Source organism: Aegilops tauschii, chromosome 7 (assembly GCF_002575655.3).
Source record: "Aegilops tauschii subsp. strangulata cultivar AL8/78 chromosome 7, Aet v6.0, whole genome shotgun sequence".
In the NCBI taxonomy this organism is placed as follows: domain Eukaryota; kingdom Viridiplantae; phylum Streptophyta; class Magnoliopsida; order Poales; family Poaceae; genus Aegilops; species Aegilops tauschii.
In genome coordinates, this window is record NC_053041.3 from 215724149 (window position 1) to 215735651 (window position 11503).

Below are 11503 nucleotides of genomic sequence, written 5' to 3' on the forward strand. Positions count from 1 at the left end.
ACCATTGCCACCGCCTTAAAATGTGCAAAACAAAAACAAAAACCAAAAACATAACAAAAAAACAAACCAAAATTTCAGGTTTTCGGTTTCAGTTTCCAAATATACTCGGTTTTTTCGGTTAGAAACCATTTGATCTTCGGTTTTTCAGTTAGAAACCAAACGGTTTCAGTTAAACCAATAGAACCAAAAATAGCTCGGATTGAGCTAAAATCTGTACCTAACCCTTCAGCCTCCACTTATTTTATAGCCCCTCGCCCAGTGCGCTGCAGCTCCGTAGGTGATATGGTACTAAACATCTAAACCGCTGGAGCTTGAACTCACCAGGGCACCTTTTTTTTGAGAAATTTTAATTTTTTTTTTCAGAAATCTCACCAGGGCACCTGGCGCGCGCGATACTTAGTTGGGCCTCAAATTGTCCCGCCCATACGGCCGCTTTCGTCGAGCGATCCACGCGCAGACGACTCCATCCCGTCGATCAAACTAAAAAAACAATCACTCTAAAAAAACTATAAAAAAAACAATCTGTCGATCACTTTTGTCGATACTCATGATGATCGGCCTGGAGAGGGCCCCACCAAGTGGGTCGTGGCTTTTGTTTTGACATCAAGGTGGGTTGTGGTTTCGTGGTCGTGGGAGATGTGCAGGATTGACGTTCTTTTTTTTCTGCTTGCTCCCTCGTGTACTGCCATCTATAAATTCCAATGCCTACGACCAAAGCACATGTACCCTCGAAACCTGCCTAATCCCTCGTATCTGCTGCCAATCATGTCTGCCATCTAAGGATCCTATGTACATACACAATTCACACAAGAAAAATCTAACCTACATACACAGACCGAATCATGTGACCACACAAATTTTTGTTGTTCAAAAATTCGCTTCAACTTTAATAATTTTGGTTATTACCGAAACCAAACCAAAATTAAATGGTTATTACCGAAATCGAACCGTATCCATGTATAAAATCATATAAACCAAAGTATAAAAACCATATAAACCAAAAACCGTATAAATTGAACCGAATCAAACCGAAAAAACCGAATGCATAGCCTGACCGCCGCCAGAATGAGCCACGGACGCGCCGCCGTCGCCGCTCCCATACCAAAGCCGGACTAATCTTGTCGATGACAACGGGGAAGTCTTCGTTCACGTGCCCCTAAGGACCAGCGTCCCGGAGCCGCAGTTGTTGTCGTTGAATTCTTGAATAGATGTGAAGAACCTCACACCAAATCTCGTCGTTGCGTACGCACGACAAGAAACTCTAACCTCATCGCTCCGAGAAGCTGGCAAGAATCTACGCCGAAGCTTCGTCTAATTTGTCCCGATAAACGAACTTGAGAAGGATTGAAACTCGAAAGACTGACTCAAAGAAGAAGCATCACCATCCGCTCGAGCGCCGCCTAAAACTCTACCTATCTAAGTCGTGGCACTAGGAATATTCTCTCCGCCATCGACCGACAGAGTGGCAGGTGGAGGGGAGACGAATCCACGGTTCGCCGGCGGAGACCAAGGCGAGGAATGCTCTCCCTAGTCGTCTTGTGATAGGGGAAAGAAAAAGCTATAGGCGCGTCTCAAGTTATCCGTTGTGAAAACCGGCCATTTGACGCGTGCCACACGGACCTGAGAGCCGAGAACTCTCGTTTCGAATGCTCACAAAAGTAGAAGGGTGTAAAAGTGACACACTTTTCCTAAATGAAGTATAACAAATGAAATTATACTAAAGGGATGCTTAATGTCACAACGGTCAAATTAGGGGGGAAACTAAAATTCACTCTTAATTTAGTGTGAAAATACATGTGAACACCTTTTGAATTCTTTCACGGATAAGATCAGCACCGAAGATCATATCTCACCAAAGCTGTTGCTCACATGCTCCTGGGTGATCTTCTGTAGCCGGCTCAACATCATGGCGAAGGAGGTATACACTGGCAGGTTCAGTCGATAAATGTAGGTGGACGATGAAGGGAGATGCTCCGAGGTCTTCGATGATGCTTTAGATATGACTAGACCACTACCTAGGTCTAGCCCGCGGAAACCGTCAAATGGCAAATATTCGACAGAGGTCCAGAAGAAGAGCAATCGTCTCTGCTCTTCAACCATCATGCTCTTCACGGCCTGTGAGATAAAAATAGGAGGTGGCTATTACTAGTTGCAAAGAACATAATATGCAGATTTAAGAGTAAGTGAAATCTTGCCTTATCTGAGAAAAAACATATCCAAGAAAAACTAAGTTTCTTATTGGGAAGTGTATCCGAACAAAAATAAAGTAGGTGCTCATTTTAAAATTTTGGGAGCGGCTAGGCGCTAGCGGCTTGAAAATTAGCAAAGATTCAGTCGATTACGCCCCTATTATCTCAACTGTTGGTTAAAGATTCAACAGACAGTACTTCATCTTCAACCTTGAACCGGTACGCAATGTTTCTCTTCTTCCTCTTACCGTCGCCGATCCATCTCAGGCCTAATTGCATGCCTCCTCCAGCGGTGCTCCAGGGATTGCTTGGCTGGCCCACCCTCCCCTCGAACTCCTCCCACTGTCGGGCTTGCCACAACCCTCGGTCGTCCCGCTAATCTTGCGAACCACCTAAAATTTCCAGGCGAACCCGCAACCGCGCCCCTAAGATACACACTGAGGCTGCTGCTTCCCCGAAGAACCTGTATCCCCCAGACCCTTAAGATAGGCACCGAGGTTGCTGCTTCCTTAACAAACCTGCACCCCCGATACCCCCTAATGTAGACAAGATGAAACCTGTCCCTGGTGGTCTCGATGCTTCGCATGCCTCCTGCTTCCTTCCCAACAGAAATGGAATGACCCAAATTTCGTTTTCACGTGCCTATGTCCAGATAAACTATTAAAATTTATTACAACTTGGTATGATGTAAAAAAGAACTATTCTCATGCGACCTAGAAATATGAGGATTTCAATTAGTATAAAATTTGCACTAGAACATGGTAGTAAAATCTAGAGCAACGAATAAACTAAGATTGGAGATATCATATACCTCCCAGAACTAGTTGATCTGATCATCTTGTTGGGTGTACCCCCCCCCCATCATATCTGGTATATTCTTTCCATTCCTGCACATCAATGTTGCCGATGCGCCCGCCCAGCATACTGTCAAGATCTTCCAAATGCAAGCTCAGGAAGAAATGTTTCCGCAATTCCGGCTTTACGAGCATGTAGGAAAATCCCTTAGCGAAATGAGTTAGTTGATCTTTGGTGCTGGCCATGAAGAGACTTTGGATTAGCAGATCGATGTACCGGCCTCTGTTTTTGCTATCGACAACGATATCTCTCCCTCCCGGAAGGAGCTCAATGACCTCCCCTGAGCCAAATACCCCAACTTCCCTCGCAAATGTGAGACCCAGCGCGTCTGAATCGACGAGATCAGGATCCATCTCTAGGATTTTCTTGCAGCTTGCATGCGCACTTGGGTCTGCGTTTGCAACGTCGTCCAGGGTGAGAGGCCTCCCGGCTAGCTGAAAGAAGAGGGTCCGGTCAAACCGAACCCCCACTGGACGTTGTGCATCAGGGCCAGTCCGATCATCCGTCCCGCAAAATCGTAGTACTTCAGCTGCAGTGGATCCACTCTAGATGCTGCTTCCAGCCGAAATGAACGATTGAATACATTAGTCATGAAAAATGGCATTTGATTTGATGTGAACATGATTTTGAATGTACTATTTTCTAGATAATGAAGGAAGTAAAGAAAATTAAACAGGATGTTGTCACCTCGATTCAGGAAGAACCTTCGCCGCTCACGCGGACAGGACGAGAAGAGGCCATGCCGCGGGTCGAACAGCGCACGACACACCAGGGAGATCCACTCCCTTGCTACCCCCTCGCCAATGGCCTCCTCGTCCTGGAACTCCACGAACAGGCGACCATGGAGCACGTGGCTCGCCGCCTCGGAGACATATCTGAAGGAGTCGGGCAGCAGCTGCGACCAATCAATGAGCATCTCAAGCGCATGAGGCTCATCGTCAAACAGCATGAGCGCTGACGACGTTGCGTCCATTTCCGGTAGCATCGCTCTGGCGAAATGCATCCGCACGTCGGTCGAACCCGAGGAGGTCCTTGTGCTTGACGACAATCCGGCTGATGTCCTTGCACCGGCTCCTGTCGGCGCTGGTACCGAGCACGAGCGCATTCAGGCACGCCGCGTGCGCCGTGCAGGTGGCCAGGATGGCGCCGGCCAAGTGGCGGTCCGTCACGGACCACATATCTAGTTGGCCTAGCACCACCCAGATGTCGTCAACCATATCCCGCTGGTGCTGCTCCAAGGTCACCAAACCCGGCAAGATGTTGTGAGTCGCGTCCTGCTGGTGTTGCTCCTTGGTCGCCAAACTTGACCTCCGCTCGCTCGACGGCGAGGCTCCCTCCAACCTCCTCATGAATGCATCGACCGAAATCAGCAGGGACATCACCGTCCGGGACAGCACCGCTCCCACAGGACCGTCTGTGCGCTGTGCGTAAACCTCTCGGCGCCGGAAGTAGCACATCAGTGCAAAGAATACTCTGAACACAAATAGCTTATCATCCGGGGCCGCCCACCCTGCTGCCATGTAGCGAATGATCACGTCCGTCGCGTCTTTGGCAATTGGTATTAACTACTTGATCAACCACTCTTGAGGCATCTTCGGCATGCGTAGCGACGGCGTCCGCTCGAACAAAGAGAGCACTGCCACCAGCCTGTGCCTACACTTCTCGTAGAGCAGGTTGCTTCTGCCTTTGCCGGAGGCGGCGGGTATCAACCGACATAACTCCAACAAGAGTGGGAGAAAGCACACCTCAAGGCGAGGGAGTATGCCGCTTATCTCCGGATACAGGAGGCAGATGATCACCGAATTGGCTCTTAAGTAATGCAGCATAGAGCCGGTGGAGTAGAGGCGGACCAGAACCCCGATGACACCGCTGCGCAGGAGGACGTCGAGGTACTCCACGGCCGTCCCTGCTTGTCTCTCGTTGGTGGCTTTGGCGCCGGCAAGGAACTTCTTGACGAGCAGGACGATGTCCCTGGTGTAAAGCATCTTGGTGACATGCTCAAAGTCGGTCCACGGTGAGCAGTTGGGGACACCGAGATGTTGTGCCAGTGGATCAATTTGGACTTTGCCGTCGTGTATGAACCTCTTGAACAACTCGGCAGTTTCGTTAGAGACGCCCATGTCGGTTGTGGCCGCCGCGGCAATCTGAGATGTGCGGCTCCATGCGTCGGGATATCGGGTTAAGTGCAAAGTGGCGTCGCGCGGGAGGTCCAGCTCGCCGATTTTCGCCTCGAGGTGGAGGTTCCGACACTCGTGCACGGCATGGAGGTCACTTCTCCTCCTGGGTCCCACGTCCACGAAGCGACCAAGCACCTCGCCTAAAAGTGTCCTGTGGACCCGCCACGACCACGGTCGTCTTGCCGTCGATGCTCTGTACCGTGAGCCGAGGTAATAGCACCCCAGGTACCCTAACTTGCACAGAATGTGATGATTTAGTCCCAAACTTGCAAAACTTCATTCCACCATACCCCAACTTGCACGCACTTTTGCAGAAAACCTCCTACCGTTTTCTTTAATCAACCCACACTCACCTCCCATTGACTGCAAAAGCATAAATAACCTAGTGTAAAGTGGAGTACATCCAAGATTCCAAGTTTGCTTGGAACTACGAATGTTCATGTATTTCATATTCAGAACGACATGTAGTTGCTACTGTTCCAAAATAAAATGTGTAGTTTCTACTGAAAACCACATGATAAAACTGTTCAGACTGTAACAGAACATGTATCAGTGCACAACACCATTTTCTTTCAGTCTTTCAGGAGAAGAGAGGTTGCACCCCATGAACATCTTTACCGCAGCACAATTTCGCGGCAGAACATACATGATTTCAAGTTCTCAAAGGAGAAAAGAATTAACATTGCTCGATCAAACCAACATACAAATTAATGGGGAGAAAAAAGAATCACGGAAGCAGCATGAATCCTTGGCCGCTACCTGCAAGAACTGCTCTCCTAATCAGCCATTAGCCATTTTTTCTTGCATCGGCGGCGTCAGTTCCTCCAGAACGGCACATTGACGTCGCACGGCCTGGACACCACCTTGGCGCTGGCGGCGAGCCTGTCCACCGTCATGGCGCACCGAACCGTCACCGGCACGGCCCACGTCCTCACGCCGCCGAGCTGCAGCCGCACGGGCACCGTGATGTCCACGTCAAACGGCACCGATCGGAGCCGCTCTGCCGCGGCCATCTGCCCGCGCTCGCGCTCCGAGAACCGTATCCCGGTGCCCTTCGCCTTCGCCACGAACACCGTGATGTTGCACGGCGCCTGGTAGAAGGCCGGCCACGCGCCGTCCGCCAGGCTCACGCCCTCGTACGACACGGCGACGCGGCTCCCGGCGCCGTCGTAGTGCACGCCGACCTTGCCGTTGGCGCTGTTGTCGGCGCGGACGGTCGCGGCGAACCCCGGCGAGAGCGGGCCGGGGGCCGAGGCGTTGCTGACGCCGGCGCGGCCCGACACTGCGAGGGACACGACCGAGTACGCCGGCTGCCTAGGCTTGAAGGCGAGGTAGACGACCCCGACGGCGGCGGCGAGGAGGACGGCGAGGGAGAGGACCACGACGGCGAGGTAGAGGCGCGGAGGCAGGAGCAGTCAGCGCGGCGGGTGTAGTGCTGGAAGAGGCGCGCGTTCTCCGGCGGCGGCACGCGGAAGACCTTGTCTTTGGGCACCTGCACCACGTACGTGCCGGGCTGCGGCGCCGGCGGCTTCTGCTGGTGTTGGGGCGGCGGCGGGACGGGCTTCTCGAAGTGGACTGCAGAGCGGGCTGGGGTGCCAGAATGTTTTGCGCGCATTGGTACTTCCCAACCGAATAGTACTTCTTTAGCACGGAGTACGTCCCATAGCTTTGGAGTCAATAGATGATCTCTTGTTTTTGTACCATGGGACAGCACGCACTACGGCTCCTGTTCACCAGTGCACGTACCCAAACTTGAAGAGAGACCAGCAGCCTCCACACTGGCTGGTTCCAACTCATGACACGGTCCTTCTCGTTGAAGCATCGAACGGCGCCTTCCATGCACATGAAGCTGAAGTCAACCGTGTACTCGAACCAAACTCTAAACCGGTGCCCTGTCACCTCCACGAGGAAAGGAATAGTGTGGCGGAACCATTGTCTGAAACAGTCAACAGCAAAGCAAGCAAATCAGCAATCATTAAGCAAAGTAAACGAATGTACAAATGTACTAAAACGGAGCACGCCACTCAGCACGTACCCGCCGAGTTCCTTCTTGTCTCTGCACTGCTGCACAGCTTCATAGAAGACTAATGACAACTCGTCGTCGCTCTCCTCATGTCCCATGCCAACATCGAACGGTGAAGATCCAAACTCAACGACCATCAGCATCTGGTGCAGTGGGTTGGCTGAAATTTTGTTCATTTAAATTGTCGTTAGTTTCCGAACCAAATTACTATTCAAGGATCTGCACATCCCAGTTACAATTTTTTTTTCTCATAGCCTGATAGGCACGCACCTGTGGAGCGCAGGCATTCAGACAAACATTCTAGACCTTGACAGCCGGTGTCATGCCGAAAGCCACAGGGTTACACCTCCTCATCTTGTTCTGTGTGAACAAACCACCCGGGCCGCTACTATAACGATCGAACATGGGACCGGTTGAGTTGTTTGCTGAGCTCAGATCATGATAGGGAACACCTGGGAACAAAATTATGGGAGGTGAGTGCGGGTTGATTAAAGAAAATGGCAGGGGGTTTTCTGCAAAAGTGCGTGCGCTGACCGGTCCAGCCACCTGGCTGCCAATTGTCGAGCTGTGATTGGCCTGGGACTAAATCATCACATGAGGTGCAAGTTGGGATATGGTGAAGTAAAGTTTTGCAAGTTTGGGACTAAATCATCACATTCTGTGCAAGTTAGGGTACCTGGGGTGCTATTACCTCCCCTGAGCCGGATTGCGTCAGATGAGGAGTTTGACTCTTGAGAGATAGCGACGACATCGGGATCCATGACACGCAAAGTTGTTTTTAACAGAGCCGACAGCTAGCTGTGATTGACCAACCAATAGAATCCTGCCAACTCAAAACCTGTCCTTTGTTGTATCTCTGTATTTCACCGTTTTCTTCATTGAAGCCACTGTATTTAAATAGCTGGAGCCCACCCACATGATTTCAGCCATGCCACTCGCTTTAATCATACGACTGGGACAGAGGCAAGTCTCCCATTTCACACACGTACAGGCATGCATTTAAAAGGATCAACCTCTCAATTTAAACTGGTTTGAAATCCTGCCAAAAAGTTGATACACATATCAATTTCTGTTTCGCATTTTAAACTTCCAGTTTTATTAACTTTGATACACATATCAATTTCTGTTTCAGTAAATTTAACAATGCTGATTTGAATTCTTTCTATCACATATTTCAATTATTTCAACAAACTAATTTCACTCATTTTAAAAAATAATTTCAATAGTTTCAGCAAAACTTATTATTTAAAAAATGAGTGTACTACAGAAACAACAACAAAAAAATCAATCTTTTTATATTTCAATCATGATTTCTGTTATACCAATTACACATATAAGAAAAAATTGACACAAACAATTTCAATTTATATTACCATAACTTGTTCAATACAAATCACACTGATATAACAAATTACACATATAAGAAATACCAATTTCATATATTTCAGACAAGTAATTTCATATATTTTCACAAATAAGTGAAACTGATTATTCAAATGGGTGACATAAACAATTTCAATTTCTTAGAAAAAAGGTGATTTTAGCTACTCCAAATTCATTTTTACTCAAAAAGAGTGAAATCCATTGTAGCAAATGTGACACAAACAATTTCAATTTATATCTCGACAACTTTTGCAATACATATCACACTGAAATAACAAAACACACACTTAGAAAATACCAATTTCAAATATTTCAGACAAGTAATTTCATAATTTTTTTAATTTTAATAAGCGAAATATTTCATACACATACCAGTTTCACTATTTTTTCACTTCTAAATGAACGAAGTATATTTCGGTTATTCGGGTATCTTATTGCACAAAAGAGTGAAACTCATTATTTCAAAGTACTGACATAAACCATTTAAAAAAAATGAACCCACAAGTTCTCATTCACATAATGAAGAAACAACAATTTCACAAAGAGAAACATGCATTCCAATTTCTGAAAAAAATGCATTTCAACAAAAAAAATACTTTCCAATTACAACTCTGTTTCACATCACGAATGTTAGTTTCACAAATCCGCATTTCACATCAGATATAGCAGTTTGACATATCTATTTCGATTTCGGTACAACAATATCACATATATCACACAATCTGCTATAGATCTTCCCATCGATTTCAATTAGACACCTTCATTTCCATCAAATATAACAGTTCAATATATCACACAAGCAGGGGAGTTGTCCATCTAGTGAAGAAGCAAGGGGGGATCTCAAAACATGTACCATAAAACAAAAATCAGGAAGTAAACACAGAGATAAAGATATTAGGGGAGTTGTGCTTACTCGGGGGTGGAGGCATATGGTCGTGGGCTTCATGACTCACCAGATCCGGTGGCAGTCATTCTTGGATTCGCCGGATCCGGTGACGACCCTGCTCGTCGAACCGTCGTGCTAGGTGGCTGCTGTGGAGGAATAACGTCGGAGCAGGTCTCCCCAACGCCAGCGCCCACGGCAAGGCGGGGTCAGGAGGTTAGGACCGACGGACTTTGTCGGTCCTAGAGGAGAGGTGGCGGCGATATATGGATGTTAGATGGTACTAGGGTTGTTCGGGCAGGGAAGGCATCACTAGCAAATATATAGTATGGGTACTGAGTGAGAAGACCACATGATTTATATCTGATGGCTCAAAATATAACTTGTTTATGTCCACACAACAAATAATGGCATGTCACCAAAATAGTAAAGTTATATGTAAACATCTGGATTCCATGTAACAATATATTCCAAAAACAACAATGCTAATTTGGCATAGAAACATATGTGCTTATATATACATATGATTTTTTTTTTCAAATATGGCAATACCAAAATGTTTTGCATGACAATTTTTCTTTGTTCTCTTGTTTGTTGCTCCTCTTGCCTTGTTCATTTCTAGAACTTGTGAGAATGCGACAAATCGAGTTGGAGTTAATGCACTTCAATGCGACAACAACAAAGTAGAGTCTAGAGTGGCTAGTGTTCAAATGTGTGTGGAAGAGGGAGGGGTTGCTAGTGTTCAATAATAACATAGGCCCCCTCACGGGTGACAATGTTACGACTCAGGGGGGCCTCACCATATAGAAAGTCGGCCTAACAGGCCGACGTATGGCCATTAGGTTGGTATATGCCTTGGGTCGTCATCTTGGCATGTGGGCTCTCTAGAAGGAGGGGTCTGGAAGACTTGGCAATCACGACAAGGAAGATGGCTGACAGTGTGAAATACAGTCAGATCCCTCGGTAGGGGTCCAAGCACAGCTGGAAGTCTTAGATTGAAGGTCACACAAGGGGTTTATCCAAGTTTGGGCCTCAGAAGAGTAATACCCTACGTCCTGCTTGTTTGGTTATTCATGGTGGAAGGATACCTCGTGCGAGAAGATACCAATAGTGCAGGTGGGTCCTATACAAACTGTTTTTAGCCCCTTTCCACGACGGAGGTTTAAACCGTCGCTTTCCCTGTGTGTGCGATAGGTGGGTCCATCCCACACGACCCAGAAATAATCGCCGGTAGTTCCTCCGGTCACCCACGCGGGGCAAAAAGAGCTCATGGCGATCGGATGAGCCATCACAAACAATTATACAGAGCAAATCATGTGAGATGTTCTTAGTAACCCACGCAATGAATCCCAAACAAACGTTTCCGTTCATGTGTACACCACACACGATTTTCCGCATCACATCATCTGTGATAGCGTTGCCATGACAGACGATATTCATAATTTTATCGTTTGTGTTGTTGGATGCATCACACACGGTACCTAGAAGAAACTGTATGGCATAGGCTGTCCATCACACACAGTTTTTATGTGAAAACGTTTGTGCAAGGTGGCCTATGATGTGATAGGTGGGAACCCGATGAACGAGTTCACGCCTGAGGGTGGCCCGATCTTCACGTCGTAGGATCGAATCGGGCGCGATAACTAGCTGCAAGCAGCCGGGATAACTAGCTTTATACCTGCCAAGGTTGGATGCAACCCGTACATTGGGGATGGCTGACCGAAGCTACAAGAACTCCAACCTGCCGTCCGAACAATCACAGAACCACAAACGGGGACTAACCCACACAAAATGGCCGGAACCGTAGAGCACGAATTAGGGGGAACGAGAGGATCCTTCTCGCGAATTCGGATGAACTCGATGAGCAAAGGTTGCAAGGATGTCTCGGATCTCTCTAGCAGTCTTGCTGCATAAGCTTGTAGCTGAATGGCTTGACAAAAGGTTCTTTCTAGAGGATGGGGGAGGTGGGGTTTTATAGCAGGGACAACCCCCC

General features: G+C 47.8%; 1 protein-coding gene and 1 pseudogene across 1 annotated transcript; one reads left to right on the forward strand and one right to left on the reverse strand.

Moving 5' to 3' along the window:
- Positions 1-1146: 1146 nt before the first annotated feature.
- On the reverse strand, positions 1147-9786 carry LOC109734486 (uncharacterized). The gene is made up of 12 exons (XM_073505959.1): positions 9541-9786; positions 7936-8283; positions 7257-7404; positions 6968-7157; positions 5528-5584; positions 4614-5455; positions 4065-4385; positions 3814-4033; positions 3041-3478; positions 1870-2115; positions 1621-1688; positions 1147-1231 (listed from the first exon to the last, which is right to left on the reverse strand). The coding sequence occupies exons 2-12, from the start codon at positions 8003-8005 to the stop codon at positions 1147-1149; spliced, it is 2685 nt and encodes an 894-aa protein (XP_073362060.1). The 5' UTR covers positions 8006-8283; positions 9541-9786.
- LOC141028079 (uncharacterized) lies at positions 5736-6988 on the forward strand (annotated as a pseudogene).
- Positions 9787-11503: the final 1717 nt, after the last annotated feature.

What these genes read in the sequence shown, in the direction of transcription:
- LOC109734486 (XM_073505959.1), bottom strand. Translation starts at nt 8,005, where the DNA reads ATGGATCCCGATGTCGTCGCTATCTCTCAAGAGTCAAACTCCTCATCT. An exon ending in GACAAGAAGGAACTCGGCGG is followed by an intron (nt 7,158 to 7,256) that starts GTACGTGCTGAG and finishes TGACTGTTTCAG; the next exon opens with ACAATGGTTCCGCCACACTA. An exon ending in CAAGGGAGTGGATCTCCCTG is followed by an intron (nt 3,479 to 3,813) that starts GTGTGTCGTGCG and finishes CTCTTCTTTCAG; the next exon opens with CTAGCCGGGAGGCCTCTCAC.